The sequence below is a fragment of the Halichoerus grypus genome, chromosome 10 (genome assembly GCF_964656455.1).
Source record: "Halichoerus grypus chromosome 10, mHalGry1.hap1.1, whole genome shotgun sequence".
NCBI classification, from domain to species: Eukaryota; Metazoa; Chordata; class Mammalia; order Carnivora; family Phocidae; genus Halichoerus; species Halichoerus grypus.
The window spans coordinates 138252543-138279176 of NC_135721.1; the positions used below are offsets into that span (position 1 = coordinate 138252543).

General features: G+C 62.6%; 1 protein-coding gene across 1 annotated transcript; it reads left to right on the plus strand.

Annotated features, from left to right (window-relative positions):
* On the plus strand, positions 1–25042 carry COL20A1 (collagen type XX alpha 1 chain). The gene is made up of 33 exons (XM_078057476.1): positions 1–82; positions 2053–2163; positions 6030–6173; positions 6323–6466; positions 7699–7857; positions 8185–8304; positions 8784–8948; positions 9689–9847; positions 10083–10252; positions 10573–10702; positions 11443–11588; positions 11679–11802; positions 11964–12103; positions 12562–12691; positions 13172–13314; positions 13477–13609; positions 13915–14072; positions 14272–14401; positions 15827–15862; positions 16575–16713; positions 18534–18676; positions 18882–18991; positions 19462–19620; positions 19706–19783; positions 20349–20441; positions 21025–21078; positions 22404–22457; positions 22553–22606; positions 22876–22929; positions 23697–23768; positions 24438–24473; positions 24586–24634; positions 24870–25042. The coding sequence occupies exons 1-33, from the start codon at positions 1–3 to the stop codon at positions 25040–25042; spliced, it is 3792 nt and encodes a 1263-aa protein (XP_077913602.1).
* The last annotated feature ends 1592 nt before the right edge of the window (positions 25043–26634 follow it).

Consider the following 26634-nt stretch of genomic DNA (forward strand, 5'->3'; position numbering starts at 1 on the left):
ATGAGCGCCCCCGTGTGCCCTCTCCTCAGGCTCTGGCTGTGGCTGTGGCTGGGTGTTTCCCTGGGACTCGGCCGGGGACAAGGTAAGGACACCGGCGGTGCTTCCTGGGAATGTGGCGCCGGTCCGTGCCCGACCCACCCACTCCGAGGGGCCTCTGCCTCCACTCCTGACGCTCCGCCGGGAGCTGTTGTTCGAGCTGAAGGCGTGCTCGAGGAGGAAAGACAGGACACCAGAGGCCACCCGTGTCCTCTGCCCAAAGCACCACCCGCGGCTTTTTGCGGGACCCTCGGCCTTGCCGTCAGCCCAGCGCGGGGAGGCTGTCGCGTGCTTTCTGACAGTTACTGACATGCTTGGCCCTGAGCTCTGTCTTACGCTCATGCTTTATTTTGAATTATTTCAGGACACCTCTACAATGTAAAACTTCCAAACAGCCCAAGTCTAGAGTAAGGAGGGAAACCCCCTTTCCCTCCTGTCCCCCCAAGGAGAGCACCGTTCGCTGCCCTCTGCTCCTGCTTCGGGTCCTTTCCCTGCTCACTGTCAGTCACAGGGAGAACACAAGGCTGCCCGGCTCTCCCCACCGCGTCTTGTGACCCAGTCTGATCGCTTCCCTTTGGGAGTGACACTCATCTCCGTGTCTTTGGAATACCCCAGAAGGGACGCAGTGCGGAACGTGGTGGACGTCCTTGCCGAGCTCCCCACGAAGGGGGCCGGCTTGGACTGATTCTGGGAAGGCCAGTCTGCAGCTGCCGACGCCCTGGCTTTGCCCCCGGCCCGGGCAGCTCCCGGCGAGTCCTGTGAGGGCAGGAGACCTGCCTCCTCACTGGTTGAAGCTGCCCCTCCTGGGCGACTGCCCGAGTCTCGCTGTTTGACTCACGGTCCCTGTTAAGAATGCGTGCACGGTAGAGGGGCACGCCACGCGGCCACACCTCGTGTGGAGGGAGGCATGGGTCTACTGACCGCTCTTCCTCAGTGCTGGTTTGGCATGCAGACTGGCCGCGGTCATCAGGCGTGTCCCTGGGTCCCCGTGGCCCTGACAGGATCACGCCACAGTGGGGCCAAGTCACTAGTGGGCCCACGGACACACTGAGCTCCGCATTCAGCAGGGTCCCTGCGGACTCTGGGCAGACCTGGGTCTCCCGGTCCCGAGGAGGGAAGGGTGGGTGGGGGCCCACATGTCCGGGCTGCCTGCCCCGGGGGTGACCCTGGTGAGGGGGCGCTCCTGGGGGGTTTCCCACTGGCAGGCCCCCCACGGTCTGCCCCATGCCCCACCAAGGCCCCCTGCATGCAGATCCCGAAGGCAGCTGGGAATGTCTCCCCCAACGTGTCAGAGGCACCGCGAGAGACAGAGGGCCCTTCATGAGCAGGAGTTGGGGGGGGTCCCGCTCACAAATGGCTTTTCATAGCTCCCCCATCAGGCATTCCTGCCTTTCAGCCTGGTGCTCCCGGGAGCCGCTGGGCACATCCGGAGGCCCAGTCCAGCTGCTTCTCCCTGTGAGCCGTTGCTCATTGTGTCTGCCCTGGGCGCCCCCTACCCCTGCCCTTCTCCCGTGCCCCAGCTCTCATGGGGCAGCCAGAAGAAGCCCATCTCTGTCCCCCTTTTCCAAAAATAGCCACCCCTGCCACAGAGCTTCCGGAAGCTTCCCCGGGAGGCCAGGCCGTATCCCAGGCCTCAGTCCTTTACTGCCCCTCCTCCTCCTCCCAGGATGGCCATGGACCCCACAGCGCTGTGTAAACTGCTGGGGAAATGAGGCGGCTCCAGGCCCCGGGGCAGGGGCCATGTGGGCTCCACGCTGCTGGTCGCCAGTGGGGCTGTTCCTACTGATCCTGGATGCTTGCCTGGGCCCCAGTGGGCAGGGCGGGGGGCGCCCCTCACAGAGCCGGGCAGGCCTCCCTGGGTGGGGGCAGTCTCCTCGCCCCTGGGACCCTCGGAGGGCCCGGTCCCCCTTCAGCCCCAGACGGGGCCTCGGGTTCTCCTGTGTCCCCCTGCTGGGCCCCCACGGCTGCTGGGTGCTGTCCAGGGGTCAGTCCTGACCACCGGTCGTGTGTCCCCAGCGAGCAGCCGCCTGAGGCTGGCTGTGCTGCCCGAGGACCAGCTGCAGATGAAGTGGAGGGAGTCGGAAGGGGGCAGCCTCGGCTACCTGGTACAGGTGAAGCCCAGGGCAGGTAAGGGGTCTGTGCACCTGGCGGGGCCGGCGGCCGGCGTGCTGGTCTGTGCCCAGCTCCTCCATCCCAGCACCCATGCTGTGCGTGGTGGGGAAGTACCGCGGGAACGGGAGCAGGGGAGGAAGTCCTATGAGGTCCCATCCCCACATCCAGCTCATGCCGACGGCGCCGTCAGTGCCTTTAGAAGAAACAAGGACTCCCTCCTCGAGCTTGGGTCCCTTTCAGAATTCTGCACGCCCGCGAGCTGGCCTCTGATGGGCAGGATTAACTCACATTTTACAGGAGGGAGGCCACGAGCACCCCCAGCGTGGTGCTGGCTGCTCGTCTGAAAACGTTTTCAGCAATCGGGGCATCTGGGTCACTCAGTCGGCCAAGCGCCAGCTCGATTTTGGCTCAGGTCGTGATCTCAGGGTCATGAGTTCAAGCCCCATGTGAGGCTCCACTGGGCGTGGAGTCTGCTTGAGCTTCTCTCCTTCTCCTTCTGCTGCTCCCCCCACCCAAAGAAAAAGAAAAAGAAAACTTCTCAAAAATTGAGGTTTGACACCCACAGGAAAGCCCGCAAACAGGAGTGCGTAGTTGCAGAAATTGGCAGAAAGCCAGTGAGCCTGAGCTCCCCTCCCAGAGTGGGAAGGTGCTCCCCCAGCCCCACTCAGGCCCCTTCCCCATCGCCATTCTGTCTCTGCCACCAAGAATAACCCCCTTTCTGACTTGGGGGCAGTTTTCTGATATTTTGATTAAGCCAAATTTACTTACCCTATTTTTCAAATCTTTTTAATTTTTGTTAATTTTTTGGTCTACTTATCCTATGAGTCACAGAGAGAAACATCTTAAATCACCACCTGTGCTAGAAACGTCTTCCTCTGCTTGTCTCACCAAATTTTGCTTTGTATGTTGAGGCCATGTTTCAGGTGCACGCGAGTCTAGATCTTTCCATCTTCTTACCGGACAGAAGCTTTCCTGCTGTGCACTGCTCCCGTTCTCGCTCGTCAGGTCTCCCTTACGCCCCCTCCACTGGGCGTGCCTGCCTGACATCATCTACTCAGCCTTCTCTCACCTGTCACCGTAGGTGCACCTTCTAAGGAGCACGTGAGCCCGTGGTGTTCGTCCAATGTGACGATCTTTGCCTTTTAATAGAAACATTTTTTTCCATTTACATTTAATGAATTACTGACATATTTGGATTTAAATCTATCATTTTCCTATGTTTTCTTTTTGTTATACTTGTTATATATATATGTATACTTTTTCTCTCCTTATCCTCTTTGAAACTCAATTTTTATGGAAAAATTTAAACACCTGCAAAAGAAGAGACCATAGTGTACTGAAGCTTCATGTTCCCATGATGTAGCTTTGACAGTTATCAACATATGGCCACTATTGTGTGATCTCTGTCTCCAACCCCTTCTATATATTGCATTATTTTAAAGCAAATCCAAGACATCGTATAATCATATAATTCTGTCTATAAATATTTTAGTAAAGGGAAGGACTCAGAAATAACTCCAGTACAACTAGCATGCCTAAAAAGTGAAAATATTTCAGAGCTACCATTAAATATTTTGTTGTGTTCTCATCTTCCAACTTGTCTGATAAATATTTTTTACACTTAATTTCTTTGAATTGAGATCCCAACAGAATCCACACACTTTATGTGGTTCCTAGGTCTCAAATAATCTTCAATTTATTTTTTTAAGATTTCATTTATTTGAGAGAGAGAGAGCACGAGCAGGGGGAGCAGCAGAGGCAGAGAGAGAAGCAGGCTCCCCGCTGAGCAGGGAGCCCGATGCGGGACTTGATCCCAGGACCCTGGGATCATGACCTGAGCTGAAGGCAGATGCTTCACTGACTGAGCCACCCAGGCGTCCCAGTTATCTTCAATTTAAAATAGTTTTGTCTCTCCCCTTTTATTTGACGTTTATTTGTTGAAGGAAGAAGATTGCTGGTCTTGTGGAACATCTGACATTCTGTGTTTTGCCGATGGCATCACCATGGTGCCATGTAGGTCGTTCTTCTCTCCCTGTGCCTCCTGTAGATTGGCAATTCCATCCCAGAAGATGGTCAGATTCTGGTTTCCTTATATTTTGTTGACAAGACTTCTTTATAAGTGATTGTGCAATTTCTGTTGTGCCACAAATGGAGGTACACAATGCCTGGTGTCTCCTTTTTTGAGAAGTGACGTCTTATGAGTAGGTATGAGTGGATTGAACACTTTCTATTCCATGTCTCCATCAGCCTGGTAGTTATGGTTCCTTCACTCATGTAGTGATCACCCTGGACATTGTCAGCAGGTCGGATACACAGCAGCTATATCACCTTCCCCAGGTAGAGACAAGGCTTCCAATCATCACAGTTGCATTTATCTCGTTTCCATGCATGCTATTTCTACATCTTCATTAAATCTCAAGATGCATCTTAATTATTGTACTTATATTGATTCAATATTAATTTAGACCAACTCACATGTTCACCCTTTATCTTTATTTCTTCCAGAGTCTCTTAATCTGGGATTTTTTTTTTCCTGCCTGAAAATAGTGTTTCCTATAGTCTGGGTCTGCTGGATGCCAGTTCTCTGGGGTTTTGTTTTTTTGTTTGTCTGAAAACGTCTTCATTCTTCATTCTTGAAAGATGCTGTTTCTGGGTATAGAATCTTGAGTTGGCACTTGCTTTCAGCACTTTGAAGAATCTTTTTATTGTCATCTGGCTTCTGTTGTTTTTCTTGAGAATTCAGCCACCACCCCAGTTGTTGCTCCATGAGCTGTGAGCCGCTCTCTCTCCTCTTGACTGCTCTACAATGCTTCCTTCTGTTTTGTTCTTAGCACATTTAGTCTGATGTTCTCGGTCTTCACCTCTTTTTATCTCACTTTGGACTCATGTGCTTCTTGAGTCTGCATCTTACTCTCTTACAGTTTTGGAAAATTCTTTAGCCATGTCTCCTCAGATATGGATTGTGCCCCGTTTCCTCTCTCTTCTTTTCATGGGACTCTACTTACACACATGTGGACCCTCTCCCTGTTCCGGTGCCTCTGACTCTTTCTTCTATATTTTTAATTCCTTTATTTCTCCATTTTTTTGAAGATTTTATTTATTAATGAGAGAGGGAGAGAGAGCACACGAGCAGGGGGAGTGGCAGAGGGAGAAGCAGGCTCCCTGGGGAGCAGGGAGCCCAACGCAGGACTCAATACCAAGACCCTGGGATCATGACCTGAGCTGAAGGCAGACACTTAACCCACTGAGCCACCCAGGCATCCTATTTCTCCATTCTTAATTCTGTGTTTTCTATCCTGACCTGTATTCCACTATTTATCTCTTCATTAATGTGTAAGAAGCTGTTAAGTCATTCTTTGAATTCCTAACTTCAGTTTTTTGTTTTTCCATTCCAGAATTTCCATTTGGAAAATGTCCATTTGGTTTTTTACATTCTAGAATTTCCTTTTTATTGTTTCTAGTTTGATACCCAAATTCATAGGCTTATCTCTAAGTCTTCAGACTAGTTAGTATAATTAATTTAAAAGCCCTTGACTCCATTGTCTGGAAAATCCGTGGGTCTCTTCCTATTGTCTGTTGTCTCTCTTAACTTTCTGTCACTTCCTCTTGTTCCTTGTACACCTGGTTGCCCTTCATTGAGTGCCAGCTGTTGTGAAAACTTATGGAAATAATTTATGACCTTATGTGACATTGTCTTACTTCAGAAAAAAATTGTGTTTGTTTCTGACAGAGGCAATTTGAACTAGCAGTTTTGGGTAATCTTTTTAAATTTTAGATGTCGAGAGTATTTACCCACTCTGTGACATGCACGCACACATGCATGTGCATAGACACACACCTGCCCACCTTGGTTGTCTCAATCTCTCCCACCCCCACCCCAGGGGATGCGGAACAGGAGGTGATGTTGACCACCAAGACCCCCAAGGCCACGGTGGGGGGCTTGAGCCCCTCCAAGGGCTACACCGTGCAGATCTTCGAGCTTACCAGCTCAGGGAATGCCTTGCTGGCGCAGCAGGAGTTTGTGAGTAAGTCCATAATCCTGCACAAGGAACCCAGACTCAGAGTGGGTGTGTGTGTGGAAAGGAGCTGTGGCCCCCCCTCCCCATGCAGCCCCCCAGGCCCTGCTCCCACCTGGGGGTGGGGGACCCTGACAGCCCCTCACGTCTTTCTGCAGTTGAGGATTTGAAGAGTCACTCTGTGAGCAGGAGTGGCCAGATGCCGCTGGAGGCAGCCGTGGAACCCATGCCCTCCCACGTGGGGAGCCCAGACCCTGAGCCCCGAGTTGCCTTGTCCCCAGGCCAAGACCCGCCCCCTCCTGGTGGTGCAGAGTCGGGTGAGGGTAAGTCACCTTCCAAGGTTTGCTCTTCATGTGGCCGGGATGCTCTTCCTCACGTCTGACCTCACATTCCAGCTTCTCCTTGAGCATGCCAGCCGCTCTCCTGCATTCACCCAGGCTCACGGGGGCAGGTCCCCCACTAGGGGTGCGCTTGGGCCCCAGTGCCCCTTGCTGCCCAGTCTGAGTGTGGCAGGTGAGAGGTGACACAACTGTGACCTCCGCAGGACTGCTTGGCAAGGAGCAGCACCCACCCAGGGGCTCGGGGGACAAGGCCCCTTCTCAGCCCACCACAAACCTGGAGAGGCAGAGCCAGGCCCAGGGCTCTGTGGGAACGATGGAGAAGTTGGGTAAAACCACCAGGGCACCAGCCTCTGTGGGCTTTTGGGGCGGGGGCTGCGTGACCCAGGGCAGGGCAGACAGGTGTGACATTTCTATCAGCCATGCCTCCTCCCCCAGACCCGGGATGTCTCTGACTTTGTCTCCCCATCATTCACACTTGGGATGGAAAGAGGTATCTCCCTCCTCAGAGGGACACGTCCCCTCTCTTGCCCTCACTGTCCCCCATTGGACTTGGGGTCTGCCAGGACGGTCTCCCCAACAACACAAGTCTTTGAGGGCAGGGCTGTGCCCATTAGATGGGGGTCTCCTTGCACTCACGCTACCCAGGAGTCCTCATGAGGGGCCTGTCCTGGGTCTGGGGCTCGGCCTGGAGGCACTGACTATAGACTCTCGGGGAGCCCCAGACCCAGGCAGTGGCTTTGTGTCCAGAGAGCTCCTAGGTCATCAGGACAAGCCACCACCCCAGCCAGCGAGGCCTCAGCCCAGAGCTGCCAACCATGCCGACCGCCCCCCCAGTCAACACCCCCTCGGCTAGCCTCTGCCCACTGGCCCCCACATTGACAACCACACACAGGGACTGGCCCTGCCGAGGTCACTGGAAGGCAGACGTGCCTGGGAGTCTCATTAACCCTCCCTGGGGGCACTCAAAGTGCTGACACGATGAACCAGGGCTCACGTGGGGTTTTCTGAGCCCAGTGAGGGCCCCCAAGACGTGGCCACCTGCCACACTTGAGGCCAGAGCCCCATGGCCCCTCACCCTCCACCAACCTCAGGGAAGGAGACCTGGGGGGCTGGAGCCCAACCTGGAGCGGTTGGGGGCTCCTGCAGTGGTGTGGGCCTGGCCCAGCTCCTCACCTCCCTCCCTCCCCACCCAGCTAGCCCCCAGTTCCGCTGCACACCCCCCACACCCGTGGACATGATCTTCCTGGTGGACGGGTCCTGGAGTATTGGCCACGGTCATTTCCAGCAGGTCAAAGATTTCCTGGCCAGCGTCATCGAGCCCTTTGAAATTGGGCCAAATAAAGTCCAAGTCGGTAGGTACCAGCCCCCTGCCCTGTGGCCCTGCTGCCAGGCGTCCCCACTAGTCCTACCAGCACCCACGGGAGGCCCAACTCTGAGAAACGGGAAGTCGGAGAGGAGGCACGGAGCCTCCTGGGGAAACCGAAGGACAGCCCTGCCAATCGGTATCACTGGCCGCCAACACACTGACCCCCCCGCCCGGCCAGGCAGGTGGGGGCTCCCACAGGGGCTGGGGGACGTTCTGGTGACTGTCCGTGTGTAAACGTGTGCCCTCCCTGGTGTCCCAGCGAGGCTGTGTGTTGGGTGGGCGGCTCAGCACCGAGCACCTGCCCCCCGCCCAGGCCTGACTCAGTACAGTGGAGACCCCCAGACCGAGTGGGACCTCAGCGCCTTCCGCACCAAGGAGGAGGTGGTGACAGCTGTCCGCAGCCTCCGCTACAGAGGGGGAAACACGTTCACAGGTGTGCCTGGGCCCCCAGCGACCCCACCCTTGGGGGGTCTGTCCAGGTCTCTGTCCCGAAGCCCCCGGCTCCATCCCGCAGGTCAGCCTCCCAGACTTGAAAACCCGTATGTAAATCAAGCCGAGTGTGATGTGGGTGCTGAGCCTGATTCACACCTTCGTAAAGAGCAGTTCGCCCCTTAATTATCTTTGATGAAAACAGGGCTTTCCGTCAGGCTGTCTTCCTAGAAGTGAGCGGCTCCTCTGATGGGTAGAAGCTTCCAGGAGGGGCCGCGAGTGGAAGCAGCCCCCAAGGAGCGTCTCCCGCAGGCAGAGCCCCGGGTCTCGCGGTGGTCCCTGCCTCTGGAGACCCCAGCCTGGCGGGGCCGGGACTGACTCGGTGGGCCCTATGCTGGGTCCGGCCGGTGGAGTGGGATCGGGCAGGGAGGGCGCCGCGAGGGGCGCGTGGGGCCGCACGCCCTTGATTCTCGATTGCCCAAGGCCTGGCCCTGACTCACGTGCGGGAGCAGAACCTGAAGCCCGGAGCGGGGACCCGTCCAGAGGCGGCCAAGGTGGTGATCCTAGTGACGGACGGCAAATCCCAGGATGATGCCCGTGCTGCTGGCCACGTCCTCAAGGACCTGGGTGTTGCCGTCTTTGCTGTGGGTGAGCAGCCCCCGGCCCTCGGCTGGGGTTCTCATGGCTGCGGGGGGCAGTTTGCACTCCCACTTCTTTGCCCCGGGCGTGGGGGTCCTGTGGCGTCTGTGCCACAGGGAGGACCCGTCCCTGCTCCGAGGAGCTGAGCACCCATGGGCGTTCAGAGGGGGGACACGATGTGGGGTTCCCGAGCAAAGCCCCGAGTTCTCAGTGCCATGTGTGGATGTTCCCCTCTGCATGTGCCCCACGCACAGTGTCACAGGCCCTGGCGCCCCCGTGACCTCGTTCTGCTCACTTCACCAGTCACTTCTTCTCTCTGTACCTTGGGAAGCGAACTGCAGATCTGGGGGCTCCTGGGGGCAGAGTACCTCCTTGGTGCCCAGATCCCATTGTATCATGGTTTTATCCCAGGCCCCGGGTTCACGAGTAGGTCTGGGGGTGCGTGGGACTCTGAGGAAAGCACACTGGCCTCCCCCCCGGCCGCAAACTCCATAGAGACCCAGGCACAGCCTGCCAGGGGCCTTTGGGAGCCCAGCCCTCCCGTACCAGCGCCCAGCCGCCGTCTCTCGGGGGGCCTGTCAGGTGACGCGGTTCCGGGGCCCGTGGGATCTTGGGTACAGGGCTTGGGAAGGCCCCCGCAGACCACTGGGTGACTCAAGCCGGGGGCCTGTGGTCGTGCTTGTAGGATGGGACAACAGCGCTGGGTGGGTGGGGTCAGGTGCATCCTGACCGCCCTCCCCTGTGAGCAGGCGTGAAGAACGCGGATGAGGCTGAGCTGCAGCTCCTGGCGTCCCCGCCGCTGGACATCACCGTCCACAACGTGCAGGACTTCCCGCAGCTCGGCACCTTGGCTGGCTTGCTCAGCCGCCTCATCTGCCAGAAGGTGCAGGGCGGGAGCCGGGGCCCCGGTGAGCGGGGTCACCCTCGCTGGCTGCGGCCCTGCCCGGCCACTCTGGGCAAAGGGAAGGGGCGCTTGTGGCCCCTGGATGGGACGCCCTGAGCCCCGCGCCCCTCGGCTCTCAGGGCTCTGAGGGTGTCTGCAGCTGGGGGACACCTGCCCTCCTGGAAGTGGCCGCCGGGGAGAGCAGGTAGTACCGCTAACGCAGGCTGCCTGCTGGGCCCCTGACCGTCCCTCGCACCCAGGTACACCGGCCGCTGCCACCCCGGCCCCGGACACCACCTGCACTCCCACCAGCCTGGTTGTGACCCAGGTGACCTCTTCCAGCGTCCACCTGTCCTGGACCCCAGCCCCCCAGCTGCCGCTCAAGTATCTGATCACGTGGCGGCCTTCCGGGGGCGGCACCCCGCGGGAGGTGAGTCAGGGCTGCACGTGACGCGGCGTCATGGAGGAAGGGCACCGGCCGTGGCCTGCGAGCCGAGGGGAGAGAGGGAGTGCGTGTGCTGCTCACGCCTCCCATGGCTGCTTGGTGGCCAAGGTCACCGTGGGAGGCGAGGACTGACCTCAGCCCCCGCAGAGCTGATCCTGTCCCCGCCCCGCACCCCTGCGCCCCGCACCCCCTGCACCTGCGCCCCACGCCCCTGCACTCCCTACCCCTGCACCCCGCGCCCCTGCACCCCTGCACTCCCCACCCCTGCGCCCACCCCGCGGGCTCTGCTGTGGTTCCTGTTCTAGATGGTGGTGGAGGGGCCCACCTCGTCCGCGGAGCTTCACAGCCTGACGGCCGGCACCGAGTACTTGGTGTCTGTGTTCCCTGTTGGCAAGGCCGGGGTCGGCCAGGGCCTGCGGGGCCTTGTGACCACAGGTGGGTGGGGTGGAGCCGGGCCGGGGCTGGGGCCTACCCTATCCATAGCCCCTGGAGCCTCCCGCCAGCAGGGGTGGTGCCGAGGCTGGCCTGGTCTCAGCCCACCTGCTGTGGGACCAAGGCCCGGTCGCTGGGCCTCTCTGACCCTCGGTGTCCTCTTCTGAGCTGCTCAAGCCTTTGTGGGGCTCTCACCCTCTCTGGCCTGCCATGAGCCCCTTCAACAGCTTTCTTGAGACATAATCCCCACGCCGTGCAACTCATCCGTTAGTGTGAGACTCAGCAGTCAGTCTAGTCCCCGGTGTGTCCGCGGTCGACTGTGGAGTATCATCCTCACCGGGAGACAAGCTCTGCTGCCCCCAGCCCCCCAGCCCCTGTCAATCCCCAGTCTGCGTCTGTCTGCATGGATTTGCCATTTCTGGGCCACACGATACGTGGCTTCCTCTGGGGTTTCTAACCTGGGGACGTGGCACCCCCACACTCAGGGCAGGTAGCCTTAACCAGAAACCCACAGGTGGCTGTGTTCCCCCAGAGCTGTCAGCTGGAAACCCAGCCCGAAATGAAGTCTGGCTGGGTCAGACTGGCCTGTGGGGCATCCCCCACCCTCCCACCTCTGTCTCCACTGAGACCCTCCGCAGGGTCTGCACTTACCTGGGCCCTTTGTCATTTGAGCAAGGCCCCCCTGGTGTGTGTGCATGCTCTCTGCAAGGTGCTGCATTCCTAAAGTGTCCCCCCTCCCCCAGCGCCTCTGCCTGCGCCCCAGGCCCTGACCCTGGCTGCCGTGACCCCCAGAACCATCCGCCTGACCTGGCGGCCCTCGGCTGGGGCCACACAGTACCTCGTGCGATGCTTGCCGGCCTTCCCCCGGGGCCAGGAGGAGGGCAGAGAGGTTTGAGGCCAGTTGGGAGGGGAGGCAGAGGAGGGTGATCTGGGGGTAGATGGGGTGGGCAGGGCCAGCACGAGTGCCACACCCCTGCAGGTGCGGGTGGGACAGCCAGAGGCGCTGCTGGACGGCCTGGAGCCTGGCACACACTATGATGTCTGGGTGCAGAGCTTGCAAGGGACAGAGGCCAGCGAGGCCCGGGGCGTCCGTGCCAGGACCGGTGAGTGCCCCGCCCCACAGGCTGCTGCCCCTGGGGCAAATGCCCCGCTCTGGCTCCTCTCAGCCCTCCACCAGGTGGGGAATCCCAGACCCCTCTGGTGGCCCCTAACCAGTTAGGGAGAGGACACTGGCTGGTCCCCGAGGCTACGATGTGTTCCACAGCCACCCTGGCGGCCCCCAGACACCTCGGCTTCTCGGATGTGAGTCACGACTCAGCCCGCGTGTTCTGGGAGGGCAGCCCGAGGCCCGTGCGCCTGTTCAGGGTCAGCTTTGTCTCCAGTGAGGGCAGCCACTCCGGGCAGGTGAGAGTGCCTGGGGCCACTGGGGGACCTGGGGTCCAGCGGGGACGAGGTGAACAGAGGGGGCCAGCACCCCCAGCCCCCCACACCCTGCATTCACAGTTGTTGGGTGTTGGCGGAGCCCCCAGCACCAGCTTCGGCCTGCTGTGGGGCCGACTCCATCCCGGCCTTTGGGGGCCCCAGTCTGCAGGGGCAGGGAAGGGACAGGTGTGAAGCGAGGAATCAGACAAATACACATAAATGACATCCGTGATGCGGGGTGCAGGGCACGGGAGGCTGTGAGCCGGGCTCTTTGAGAGAGGGGGTGGGGGCGGGCGAGGGCCCAGGAGGCCCCACACGTGTGGTGGGTACCCCCTCCAGTGTACATCCCAGGCCAGGGTCTCCTTCCTGCCAGGGCTGACCCCTCCCTGGCCTGGGGAGCTGGCTCCAGGCCTGCACCCATGTGCCTGTCCGCCTTGCAGGTGGAGGCCCCTGGGAACGCCACCTCAGCCACTCTGGGCCCTCTCTCCTCCTCCACCACGTATTCTGTCCGCGTCACCTGCCTCTACCCTGCGGGCGGTTCCTCCACGCTGACCGGCCGCCTGACCACACGTGAGTGGCTGAGGTTAGGGTGGGGTCCCCAGGCTGGCTTCATCCCTCCCCCGATGGATGGTTCAAGCTAAACACGTCGGCCCAGGTGCTGCCATGCGCAGTGCTGAGCTAGGTGGGTGCACATATAACCGGACACATGTGATGCGGGGCATGGGGCCCTGGAGGGCGTGACCCAGGGCACCTCAAGAAGCAGGGCCCGTGCCCAGCCTGCAGCCGGGCACTGGGAAAGGGGAGGAATGGGCATGGCTGTTGTGTGGGGTCTAGGGTCCCCTCTGCCCCCCCCACGGGCAGCCACCCCCAAGTGTGGTCCCGCAACAGTGAAACCTTCACGCGCACGGGGGCGGGTCTCTGGCGAGTCGCCCAGGGCGGGGGCGTGTGGGGCCCCCATGAGCCCCAGTGGGGCACAGCGGCCACTTCCTCAGGGCTGTTGCTTGTCCAGGCCCTGCCACCCCAGCCTCAGTGTCCCTGCTCTGTCTCCAGGGAAGGTCCCCAGCCCGAGCCAGCTCTCGGTGACAGAGCTCCCTGGGGACGAGGTCCAGCTGGAGTGGGCGGCCGCTGCGGCTTCTGGAGTGCTCGTCTACCAGATCAAGTGGACCCCCCTGGGAGACGGGAAGGCCCGTGAGGTGTGGTGTGGGGAGAGGAAGACCACCCTCCTGCCCCCCAGCTCCGGGAGAGCTCAGACCCTGGCGCTTCATCCTGGGGCACCCGCCTCCCCGCGGCCTGTGGGCGGAGCCCGCATGAGGACACCTGTCTGCAGGGCGCACACCTGTCCCTTTTCTCCGCAGATCTCTGTCCCAGGGAACCTGGGCATGGCGGTCCTGCCTGGCTTCCGAAGCCACTTGGAGTATGAGATCACCATCCTGGCCTACTACAGGGACGGGGCCCGCAGCGACCCGGTGTCCCTCCGCTACACCCCCGGTAGGTGACCCCTGCTCCGCCCCTCAGCTGCGTGAGGAGCAGGAACAGCCCAGAGGGACCCCAGACTCCAGAGCCGTAGACAGCTCCCTAGTCCCTGGCCCTCTGGCCTGACCGCTGGGTCCACAGGCTCTCCCCAAACCCTCCCGGCAGGTGTTCCCGGGGGGGACCGAGGTTTCACGTCACCGGGTATCCTCTAGGCTATCCTGGGGCTGACCTGTGCCAGCGGCCCCATCCGTGCCGAGGCTAGGGGCAGCAGGACGTGGTGGGAGGGCGTGTTGGCCACCCTCCGGGCCGCCCTCTCTGAGCCCCCTGCCTCACAGCACTCCGGAGCCCACCCTCCAACCTGGCCCTGGCTTCCGAGTCACCCAGCAGCCTGCGGGTCAGCTGGACCCCCCCAAGCGGCCACGTCCTCCGCTACCGGCTCACCTACGTGCTGGCCTCGGGCTCGGGATCCGAGAAGTCGGTGGGTCTTGGAGCAGGGAGGCCATGCCCCTCATGGGCCCCTAGGTCCCGGGCGCCGTGGGGGAGGCACGGCCCAGCCTGTCTGCTGAGGGGGGCATGTCTTCCCTGGCAGGACACAAACAAATGAGAGCAGAGATGCCCAAATGAGCAAAGATGCTCGGGGGGGAGGGAGGCTTAGGTGACTGTGTCCCCCCTCCCAGATCTCTGTCCCAGGACCCAGCAGCCACGTGACGCTCCCCGACCTGCTGGCAGCCACCAAATACAGGGTCCTGTTCTCGGCAGTCTATGGAGCAGGGGAGAGTCTGCCAGTGTCCGCCACAGGCCAGACGGGTGAGTGGGCACCAAGACCACCAGACCCAGCCAGACCCCAGACCCTCACACCCAGCCAGACCCCAGCTGGACCCCCAGCCAGACCCCAGACCCTCACTCCCATCCAGACCCCACCTGGACCCCCAGACCCTTACTCCCAGGCAGACCCCAGCTGGACCCCCAGACCCTCACTCCCAGCCAGACCCCAGACCCTCACACCCAGCCAGACCCCAGCCAGACCCCAGACGGACCCCCAGACCCTTACTCCCAGGCAGACCTCAGCTGGACCCCCAGACCCTCACACCCAGCTGGACCCCAGACCCTCACACCAAGCCAGACCCCAGCCGGACCCCAGACCGAGCCAGGGACCCGGAAGCCTAGAACCTTGGGGGCCTATTCAGCTGGGGTCCTGCCAGCAGGATGTGCTGTCTGTCATCCTCGGCACACGGCCCAGCCCTGCGGAGCTAGAAGAAGGAGACTGGGGTTTTCACTGAAACCTTCCCCATTGAGCAGCGCAACCACTAAACCCAGGGTTAAGACCATATTAGTCCAATAAAACGGGTGCAGGTTAGTGCGGCTGGGGGCTTCTGGCTGGAGCCTTGCCTGCAGGGGCTCAGAGCTGCGGAATGGGCTCATAATTCTATATCTGCATCCAGGAGGTCAGGGCAGACGTCCAGCCCGGCGGGAATCCTGAGCCAGCCGAATGCAGATCACAGACAGGGCAGGCGAAGGTCACAGGGAGACTACTTAGGGAGGCCCAGGCTGGCCTCCCTCGATGCACCAAGCTCATGGACAGGACATCCGTGGTCCCTGGGGGACTGCCACCCACAGGCCAGGGCCCAGCAGAGAGGATCCTGCTGATTCTGTTTGTGGCTGTATGCTGGTTTTCTTGGAAAATCACAGACGCTCAGAGCAGAGGACCCTCAGAGGCCATTCAGCTCGGCCACTCCAGCTTCCCTCTGTGTCCCTCCACCGGGTCATCTAGTTTTGGCTTGAATGCCTCTGGGGATGGGGGCCTCCCTACTCCGTGGTGCCTTCACCGGCCCATGGACAGCTTCAGAGCACCCCCTGTGCACCTGGCCGTGGAGTAAGCCCGCATGGCCAGGCCAGGTCAGCACACGCCCCAGGTTAGCGTGTCCCCACAGCCACGCATCTCCCCGGCCCTGCCACCTGGGACACGTTGGGTGGCCAGTTTGGGGTGCAGCACCCAATGGGAGCACCCCTGGCCAGGCACTGTCCCCAGGGGAGCAGGACACCGTCCCTGTCCCTTCCCCATCCCGTCCCTGAGGTGTGGGGACCACAAGCCTGGAGACCAGCAAGCGTGTGTGGATGGGGACGTGGCTCCAAGGCACCGTAGACTTGAGGGCAGGGCACCTGGCCACAAGGGGTCCCAGGTGGAGGCGAGGCCCCTCGCCACTGACCCAGACTCCCTTTGCCTCCCAGCAGCATGCCCCGCCCTCAGCCCGGATGGCCCCCTCCCAGGTAGGCCCCCCACCGTGTGACAGCTGAGCTCCCTCCCCATCCCCCACCTGTCCCTCCTCCTCCTCCTGTCGCGTCCTCCCGGGGAAGGTGGCCTGGGACCCCCACCCGCCATGAAGGGGCAGTGACAGGGCACCAGGGTCACGGGGTCAGTAGAGGCGGTCAGGCAGGACTCTCACCTTCGTAGGGGGTTCCCCATGAGGCTGGCTGGGCCTTTATTCTCACGTCTCTGTCGAGGTCACAGCTGGGACATGGCCATGCGGAGACGAGCCTGGGGCCCTGGGTCCTGTATGGGCTCCTGCAGGCTCTCTGCTAACCGGGAGCTGGGTGAGGGGCCAGGGCCGGGGGTCACACGGGGACGCTCCCGACACGGGGCTGAACTGTGAGTGGGAGATCTGCCCGGAGCGGGGGCGGTGCCCCTAACGTCAGAGGAGATGCAAACGCCTCGAGCCCGCTGAGTCGGGGCGGGTGGTGTGGCCGGCTGCTGGGCACCTGGCCGCTACCGGGTGTGGGGTCACCCCTGGAGCGCTGTGGGGGGCCCCGGGCGCCCGACTCCCACCCACCTGCAGGTTCTGAGTGTGCGTCCGTCGGTAGTCTTCATGGTCACCGTCTTCCCGTCTGCGCGCGTCCTGTGCGGCTCCTCTGCTCCTGCCCCTGCCTCCCTCCCTCACCTCGAGTCTCTGATCACCCCTTCGTTGCTGCCGTGGCCACGCAGGCTTCGACCTCATGGCGGCCTTCGGCCTGGTGGAGAAGGAGTACGCTTCCATCCGTGGTGTTGCCATGGAGCGCGCGGCGTTCAGCTGTGCCAGGACCTTCACGCTCTTCAAGGACGCTCAGCTGACCCGCCGGGCCAGGTGGGGGGCCGGGGGTGGACTGGGCCCCAGAGGGGCAGCTGCAGAGCAGGGGTGGGTGGTCACATCCTCCCTGTAACGTCCCCCCAGCCCCCCTGGGGGGGCTGTGGCAGGTTCAAGCCCCCAGAGCCGACCAGGGACTCCCCTGAGCAGGTGGGGTTTTACAGATGAATAAATCTCGCGTGGGTGGAGCAAGGCCGCGTGCAGGTCCTTTTCCCGCGTGGCCCCAGCATTGATCAGACTTGCAGACTTCTGCATAGAAGCTTGTGTCCCTTGAGAACTCCCGCGTCCCGGTGGGCGTGGGTCAGGCAAATCTGCAAGCAGCCGGGTGCTCCGCAGGCGCCACCCCGTGACCCGCCGTGAGCAAGGCTGGGGGCTCCCGGCAGCTCGCAAGCGCCCCGCCTTGTTTGTGGAGAGATCCTGAATCAAACGGCAGCTGTGATACGCATAATCCTTCCTTGAGTTAAGACCCCGCACGTTATCAGCACGGTCACATGCTTTGTGCTGGGAGTTTGAAAAGTACGAAGCAGATCACTGCACAGCACTCCCCGCGCGCTGCTACGATTCAGGCCTTTCTGCCCAGCACGGGCATGGCGGGCATGGTGGGCGTGGCTACGGCAGGTGCCGCTCTGCCCGCCGCCATCCTCCCGTCTGAGCTCATAGCTCCTTCACCGTCCTCTTCCTCCCGCCCAGCCCAACCTGCTCCTATGTTAACGTAACAGGTGGTGACTGGTCTCCCTGTGCGTGCGGGTGGCTGAAGCCGGTCTCTTTCTCAGTGGCCCCATCCTCCCGGCCAAGCTTGAATCTGGGGTTCTTTATCGGGGCGGGCTGCTCTGAGCATCTGGGGCCCCGAGGTCTACCCTCCCTGGATGGCGGCCACACGATGGCGGCTCTGCCGTGCTTGTCCCTTTTCTGCAAGCGCAGACTTTCCCAGGCCCTCGCTGTCGACGGTTCTGCTGGTGTGACCCCCACTCCAGATGTGATCAGCCGCCCCAGGCGAGGTCACCCAGCACAGGTGTCCCCCCACCGTGGTAGCTGCCACAAGAGGGGTTCTGGGTTGCTAAGAGCAGAGGGATCCCTCCCTGTGTTGGGGTCAGAAAGGCTCCCCAGGAAGTGGCAGACAAGTAAGGGCCACCAGGGAGACAATAGGGAAAGGGAAGGGCACTGAGGAAGAAGGAGCAGCCCGTGCCAAGGCCCTGGGGTCAGTTTGCTTAGAGAACCACAAGAATGGACAAGTCTGGGTCTTTTGGGCTCTTGGTTATCCTAAGAGCAAATGAAGGGCAAAGAGCGAGGCTATAGGCCTTTAGGAACACTGTTATTGGGTGACCTAACACCCTGTTCCCTGCCCTTCCCACCCTTCAGCACGCCCCAGCACAGACCCCCCGCCTGCCCACTCTGAGCACTCCAGCAAGCTCGGGTCCGTGGGAGCAACTCCCGAGGGCAGAGCTGCCTGTGGGCTTGTGGGCTCCTGACCCCAGGACACAGGCCCGGAGACCCTCCTGCCAGGCCCCCATGACCTGCCCCCTTCCGCCCCCGCAGAGCCCCTGGAGGATGGGGTCTTGGAGGACCCTGCCCAGGAGTGTCGTGAACACAGGCTGTGGTGGGCTGGCCTTCGGTCCCAGCCACAGAGCATGTCTCGCTGAACCCGCACCAGCCTGGGGGCGCTTCTGTCCCTCACATACCCAGTGTTACTGCTGGGGAACGGAGGCAGGAGAGGCCCAGCTTGGTGGTGGACCCCTGCCCTGCAGTCCCGTGGGTCTGGGGGGTGGCAGGACCCCACCTCGTCCCAGGCCTGCAGTCGCCCCCCACCTGTGCTCCAACAGTGGCCTCCAGCTGGCTGCCCCCCCACCAGAGTACACGGTGGTCTTCCTGCTGCGTGTGCTACCCGAGACCCCCCGCGAGAGCTTCGCGTTGTGGCAGATGACGGCTGAGGACTTCCAGCCCGTCCTGGGGGTCCTGCTGGACGGTCAGTCCACAGGGAGGGTGGTGGGTCCAGGTCCGTGGGTCCTGAGGAGGTCTGCGTCCGGGCCAGGCCGGGGACGCCCCAGGCTCAGCGAGAGGCGTCCACAGCTCGGGCCCCTGAGGCTTGGGGTGTATTTGCATGCTGCCCGACCGTGGGGCCACCCCGTTCTGCTCTGGGGGTCTCACGTGCTCCCACCCCTCCCCTGCAGCTGGCAGGAAGTCTCTGACCTACTTCAACCACGACCCCAGGGCCACCTTGCAAGAGGTCACCTTTGACCTGCCCGAAGTGAGGAGGATATTCTTTGGAAGCTTCCACAAGGTCCTGGAAGGTTCCTGAAAGACTGAAGTGCGCCCCTCGAGACCCGCCCCCGCTCCCCAAGTTCTGGAGCAGACCCCTCACACACAGGACCCGCAAGACGTGCCTGCCTCCCAACCACAGGCTGCCCGTCACACACCGCTCTCCCCGCCCCACCCCCGCTCCCCCCCTTTTCCTTGGCAGTCATGTTGGCCTGTCCGAGCCTCTGCCCCCCGGTCCCCTCTAGACAGAGGTCTTCATTTGGGTCAAAGAGCATCCAGCCCTTCCTGGGTCCCACAAATCCCTGGGAGGGGTCTGCAACAGGTGTGATTTGGTCTACTCTATAAAGGGGAAACTGAGGCCTCGTGAGACCTGGGGTGGAGTTAGGATCCTGACCCCCAGGTGCTGGGCCCCGCTGGTGGCCTGGCCTTGTGGGCACAGGCGGGTGCCCACCCTGGCTGGGGCTGCAGGGGAACCTTTCTGGTGTCCGGCAGGTGCACGTGGCTGTGGGCCGCTCCAGGGTCAGACTCTACGTGGACTGCCGGAAGGTGGCCGAGAGGCCCATCGGGGAGGCGGGCAGCCCGCCTGCCGCGGGCTTCGTGATGCTGGGGAGGTTGGCCAAGGCCCGGGGCCCCCGGAGCAGCTCAGCCACAGTGAGCACGGACCTGGTCCCGCTGGGCTGGGCCGGAGGGGCCACAGAGCCGCAGCCTCGTCTGGCCGACCCGCTCTGTGTCACAGTTCCAGCTGCAGCTGCTGCAGATCGTGTGTAGCGAGTCCTGGGCAGAGGAGGACGTGTGCTGCGAGCTCCCTGCGGCGGTGCGTGGCCTAGCGCCTGCCGCGGGTCCCAGAGTCTGGGGGCGGACAGCATGTCCACCATCACGGTGCTGGCAGAGATCAAGACAGGCTTCCTGGAGGAGGTGGCCTCTGGGCCAGAGCCGGAGCCCTGGGCAGCCGGATGCAAGTGTCCCGGAGGCCCTGGGGGCCAGGCAGGCTGGAGCGTGTCAGGACGTCCCAGCGGCAGGGGTGGCCACGGCCTTTCTCTGTGGGCACAGCTGGGGTGTACGCAGCGGGCCAGGAAGGCGCTCGTCTGGCGAAGCCAGAGGGACTGCCAGAGACTCGGGTGGCCTCCGCACCCTGTGGGTGTGGGCAGGGTTCCTCACGCTGTACCCACACCGGGCTTGGCCACGCTCGGGACTTGGGAGGGACTGGGAGACAGCCCGGGCGGGGCAGCCTGGGGGGTGGCACCCAGGGTGGGGTCCTTGCCCCTCATTCCCAGCCTCCCAGGCGTCCTGGAACCCAGGTGTCCGTGGCTACTCGGAGCTCTAGGTCAGATGAGAACAGCTAGGGGGCCACTTAATGAGTGGGGTCTCCTTTCCCCCAGAAGGATGGAGAGACCTGCCCTGCCTTCCCTTCCGCTTCCGCCTGCACCTGTTCTTCGCAGACCCCTGGGCCCCCGGGGCCCCAAGGACCTCCGGTGAGTCCATCCTCTCCTCCCCTGGGGTGACCAGGGTTCCCGGCAACATCCTGCTGCCACAGCACCGAGCAGCTGTCCCAGCCCGCCTCCAAGATGGGACGTGCTCCTGCGTCCCCCAGCTGCCTCGTCCACCCAGCCTCTCCTCCCCACCCGCTGCAGCTGCCCTCCCCTGGGCTGACCCCTGTCTGGGGATCCAGCATATCCCCAATATCCCGGTGGGAGTGCGGCCCTGTGCTGGGGGTGGCCAGTGGGTGTGGCGAGTCACCCACGTGGGTGGCCTCTGTCCTGGGTACTCGCTGTGGGGCCTGGGAGGCGGCTCTCCAGGCCCTGGACCCCCCCATGGGGTGGGGCCTGCAGTGGGAATGCTCGGCGGTCCACACCAGACAGGGGCCAGGATTTGAACCAGGACCTGCTGGAACAGGAGTCTGCTCTACCAAGAGGCTGTGGGAGGGAAGGATGGGCTAGGATTCTCTTGCCCCGAAAGACCCTTCCCCTTCTCCACCGAAACTTGGGGACTGCAGTCCAGGGCAATGCTGTGGGGCCCTCGGGTGGACGGCGCTGAGCCCTGACCATGCCCTTGCAGGGCCTCCCTGGAAGGATCGGAGCCCCAGGAGAGCAGGGCTTCCCAGGGCCCAGGGTGAGTAGGGGGGAGTCCCGTGGGGCTGGACCCTACCTTTCATGAGAATGCAGGAGCGAGCCCCACAACTAGAAGCAAGGTGCCCTCCCCAGGGAGCGGCCAGCTTCCCACCCCACCCCAGAAATCGCAAATCTCATCTCGTCTCTGACCATGAGCACTCTGACAGGTGAACTGTGTTGACACGGTCTTAACTGGCTTTTCTCCTAAAGCAGCTCCAACACCCTGTGGAAGTTGCTGGAATTTTCTTGTTGGACAAATGTCCTTTGAATGCTTTCCCCTGGGTACTTTTCTTACTAATTCTTGGGAGCACAGAATACTTTATGGAAATCAGCCACACATGTCAGTTGTGACCACGTTTGCCACACCAGTGTTGGTGCGGAGCAGGCTTGGGAGCAGAGATGGATGCGTTGGGTTGTGTGATCGCCACGTCCGTGTGCTCTTAGATTTAAAAACTCAAGTGTGGATATTAAGTAAGATTTGCTGCTTTGGACACAGCCAAATGATTTTGCTTCCTGGAGCTGTTAGTTTGGTGAATGATCTTAGTGTCTTCCTGAATCCTGAACTGCTCTCTTGCATAAACTGGGTACCTCCCACCCACGTGATGTGCGGCTGGGCTCTGTCTGCCGATGTCCTACTGAGGATTTGCTCACTGATATTCACACATGAGAATGTCTGCAGTTTTCTTTACGGAGTTCGGTACACTGATATGCTTAATTCACAAAGATTGCCTGAAGGCATTCTCTCATCCCCCCGCCCCCCGCAATCCCAAGTGGTGGAAATAGCGGGTGTCCCCTGTCCCTTAGAGATTTGGGAGAACGCTCCAGCGAGGCTGAGTCTGTGACTGGCCTGCCTGGGTCGGCTCTGCCACGGTGGTTTCTGCACGCCTCCGGGTCGGGAAGGGAGAGCAGGCCCGGGCTCCGTGACCTGGAGCCACGGCCGCGGTCTGTTCCCAGCAGTAGAGAGGGTCTCAGCAGGACCCCTCCCGGGGTGGGCAGGGAGGGTGAAGACGTCTCTGCACAAGCCCGGGTCTGGTACCAAAGTCAGCCGGAGGGCCAGGAGGGCCACTGAGGACAGGACTGAGGGAGGGGCTGCTGGAGGGCCCCCCGGGCCCTCTCAGCCCCTCCCCCACCTGCATCTGCAGGGGGAGCCTGGGCCACCTGGACAGATGGGGCCTGAGGGTCCTGGAGGTCAGCAGGGGTCGCCAGGGACCCAGGGCCGAACCGTGCAGGGACCTGTGGTAGGTGCGGCCTCCCCTCCCCCTCCTCCATGCTGCCCCTCCCCCGTCCTCTGGGACAGACTAGCTGCTGAGTCTCTTTCCTCTCCAGGGTCCGCCAGGGGTCAAAGGAGAGAAAGGGGACCATGGGCTCCCGGGCTTGCAGGTAGTGGGATCAGGGAGGGCGTGGACTGGGGACATGGGTCTCCTCTGCTTCAGACCTTGGCCTCAGCCTGGCCAGCCGTCTCTGTTCCCTTCTAGGGCCATCCCGGTCACCAGGGAGCCCCCGGGAAGGTCGGCCTCCAGGGACCAAAGGTGGGAGAGAAGCCTGCCACGGGAGGGTCTTGGACAGAGGCTGAGGGGGCGGTGGCCTGGCCAGTGGGGAGGGGCGTGTTGTCACTGCCCGGGGCGGGGAGGTGGGCCCTGAGCTGGGCTGGCCTCATGGGCTCTCAGAGTGCCGCACAGGTTCACAGGGACGGGTCACTGCGTGTCTGCTCGTGGCGGCCACGTGGGCATCCACGGGAGGGTGCGTAGTGGTGCCGGGCCCCCTCCCCGCCCCAGCTTGCCCCTTCCTCTGCCCTCAGGGAATGCGAGGCTTGGAGGGGAGCGCTGGCCTGCCTGGACCTCCGGGCCCGAGGGTAGGCACCACCTGCCCTGAGAGGCTCCTCCCACCACCTCCTCAGGGCTGAACACAACACAGGCCACAGCTAGAGGAGGTGACCCGGAGAGGCCTCTCCTCCTGGGCTGGAACCCTGCAGAGCTCCGCTGGGCGTGCGAGTGCCCTGTGCCCAGAGGCTTGCCGCACACTGTGGGAGGCTCTTTCCAGCCTCCCCTGGGCAGGTTGGACAGCCCCAGGCACCCCTGTGCGAGATCCACGTGGCGGGAAAGTGCCCGGGCTGCCGGGTCTGCCCGGGGAGGGTGGAGGGGTGAGGCTGGCTACAGGACGTGACCTGGGCCCCCTTTTCCCTCTCGGCTGCCTCACTCAGAAGCACCTGACCTCCCCATCCAACCGGGTCCATGCTGCTCTGAGTGGGGGCACCCAAGGTGGCCTCGGCCAGGTGCCTGTCCCGCAAGAGGCCGCCAGGGGGCCGGGGGTGGGGGCGGGGGGGAGGACCGTGGTCACACTCAGATGGCTGGAACAGAGCCGGGGCCGGGGGGGGGGGGGGGTGTTTTAGTGAAGAATCAGAGCTGAGGGGTGGGGCGGGCAGGGCTCTGCCCTGCATACGGGGCCTGGACCGGCCCCGAGGTGGGCGATGAGGCGCAGCCCGCGGGAGGCTGGGAGGAGTGAAGGATCTGGTGTGGGTCCAAGGCCGCAGGGACCCAGACCACAGGGAGCCAGGGTGGGAGGGAGGAGGGGCCTCGTTGTCCGGGGCCTGCAGCCAACCGCCCCTCCACACCTCTGCAGGGCTTCCAGGGCACGGCGGGGGTCAGGGGCACCGGTGGGGAGAGAGGACCCCCAGGGGCCGTGGGGCCCACGGTAAGTCCCCTTCCCACCTACCAGCTCCCCAGGAGTGGGGAGGCAGGGAGCAAATGTGAGCAAATTCCTCCCTCCCGACCGATCAGGCCACTTTATAAAGCCAGGCCTGGCTTTACAAGAGCTTGGGTTTGGGGCTCACCGGAGCAGAGGGAGCCCGGAGCTGCCCCTGCCAGACCCCAGACCCAGGACAGGTGGGGCACAGACGGTGGAGCTGTGGGCTCCAGGGTGTGGGGGCAGACCTGGGCTGACAAGCCAAGGAGGGGGCTCCAGCTGGGGACGGGGAGGAAGGCAGGCCCGGGGCGGGGACGCACTCCCTACAGGCCTGGGGGGCTTCTGCCTCCCCGGCTGGCTGGCTTGCTAGTGGCAGCCCTTTGTCCACTGGGGACTCCCTGCGGCCAGCTCCCTAGGATCAGGCTCTGCCTTGCCTGATCTACCTCCTGCCAGATGGGTGGGACCCCCGCCCCCACCGGGAGCAGAGTCAGGAGACGCGGACCCCAACCCCAGGCTTGGCACGTGGCCCTCACCTGGCCAGAGAGGAGCTGACCCCGGGCCTGGCATGCAGCACTCACTCCGCCCAGAGGGGAGCCAGGATGGGGTCCAGGCACGTCTCCTCTGCTGTTGGTTTACTTCTCTGTCCTGACCTGCTTTTCCCCTTTCCCTCCACTCCAGGGGCTGCCAGGACCCAAAGGGGAGCGAGGAGAGAAGGTGAGTAGGCCCCTGTCTGGGGTCCGGGCACTTCCTGGGGAGCATGGGGGAGGCACCGGCCCTCGTGCCGCTGGGCATGGACCGTGGCCACATGGCCCATCCTCCCTTGCAGGGCGAGCCACAGTCCCTGGCCACCATCTACCAGCTCCTGAGCCAGGCCTGCGAGTCTGCCATCCAGAGTGAGTGGTGTAGCTTCCTCGTGAGGACCCCAGAGCCTCCCGTGCCCCCCGAGCAGCCTCTGTGCTCTCAGCAGCGTGGGCCCCTCGTCACTAGCAGTCCCAGCCTGGCCCGGCCATTCTCCTTGGCCGTGCACCGTGGAGTAAGGGGGGGAAGGCACGTGGGGGCCCCTGTGCCCCGCGCCCCACCCTCTGATGCCCCCTCCACCCCAACCCCCAGCTCATGTGCTGAAGTTCCACTCCTTTCTCCATGAGAGCGCCAGGCCCCCCAGGCCCGTCTGGGAGGCCCCCAGGCACCCCGGCACACTCAGTGAGGCCTGGCTCCCTGGAGAAGGGGGAGATGTTGGCCCCCGCCCTGCGAACAGAGGTACTGGCCGTGTGGGGAGGGTCTAGGGGCCCTGCAGCTCCTCTCCAGGTAGTGGGCTCCCCACCCTCCCCGGGCCCCCAAGCCCACACAGAGGTCACTTAGGCAGGACTGGACACTGCCTGGCTTCCTGGGGTCCTCAAAGGGGCCCCTTCCCCATTCTCCCAGGATGCCCAAGATTAGGGTCCTTTGCTGTCCTGCCGTCCCCTCCCCCCATCCTCCTCCCCGCATGCTCGATGCCCCAGGAGGCTTGGTCTGATGACCTTGTCCTGCGTCCCTCCACCTGACTGGGGCTGCAGTGCTGGTCATGGCTCAGGTGCTAAGATGGATGGGAGGCTGATTAGGGGAGACAGAGCTCATGGGCCTGGATCGGGGAGAAAGGAGGGGGGTGGGGCTGGGGCACTGTGCTGTGGGCAGGGAGGGGTCCTGCCTCACCCCCCGGGCTGTGCATTGGGTTAGGGGAGAGGGCCTCACTCATGGGAACCCCTGCCCACCATGGCCCATCACAGTTCCCCGGACACGGCCTTTGAGGTGAATACCCCCTCTTTGACAAGGCTGGCACATGCTGTCATGAGGACCCCCCACCGAGCCTCCCCAACTTGGCGGTGGAGCCAACAGCTGGTGTCTGTTTGGGGCTCAGGCACCCACCTTCCCGTCAGTCAGAACAGGGTCCCTGAGAAGGGAAAGGAAAGCATTGCTTTCTGCACCTCTTCGTTCAACCATGCCCTCCTTCTGCTCAGGTGAGCCCAGAGCCCTCAGTCACATGGGCAGCCCTCAGCCTAAAGGAAGCGAGCCTCCAGGACCCCCGGGAAGAAGAGGTGAGCGCCCACCTGTGGGGAGGGGGAGCCCCGAGGGGCAGCTGCGAAGTGGGGGAGCAGCACGGACAGAGAGTGCAGGTGCCGAGGAGCAGGGCCTCCTGGCTGGTTGGGGTGAAGGCATGGGGGGTTCATGGGCCTTGGGGGAACCTCACAAGCCTGTGGGCAGATGTGGGGAAGCCAGGAGAGCCCAGGGAGGCCCCGGCTGGGGCGAGCATGTCAGGAGGGGAGAGCAGGGGCACACCGCCGCGGGCACCTGACCCGGGTGGGTAAAGGGACCAGGGCAGGAGGCATGTGGGAGCAGCGTCCTGAGGAGGAGAAGCCTGCTGCAGGCTCATGGCTCTGCTGGACACACTGAGACCCGGGGGGCACAGGTCCACGGTGCCAGGCGGGCTGGGCTGCTGTGGTTTGGCTCAGACCTGCCCACCCTTCTCTCCTGCCAGGACGGTTCCCGTGCTGCCCACAGTGACCCTGCACCCCTCCCCGGACTCTGGGCACCAAGAGCGGCTGTGCCGGCAGGAGGAGCGAGTCCGGGAGGGACCTGGGAGGGAAGGAGGGCGGTGGGGAGCCTTTCTTTTGTACTGTTTTCTATGCTCGGATAAACTGCAGCATGCTCGCCAAGGCAGGGGGTTGCTCACTACAGGGAGGGGTGTCCCCAGGGCCCAGAGTCCATCCCTGCCAAGTGGAGTCCAAGGCGCCCCACCCCTGGCCCTCAGAGAGAAGCTACCATCCTCCCATGGCTTCGAGGACCCCCACCCCGCCGTCGCCCTGTTACTGCATGACTCTGTGCCCAGGACGCGGTTTCC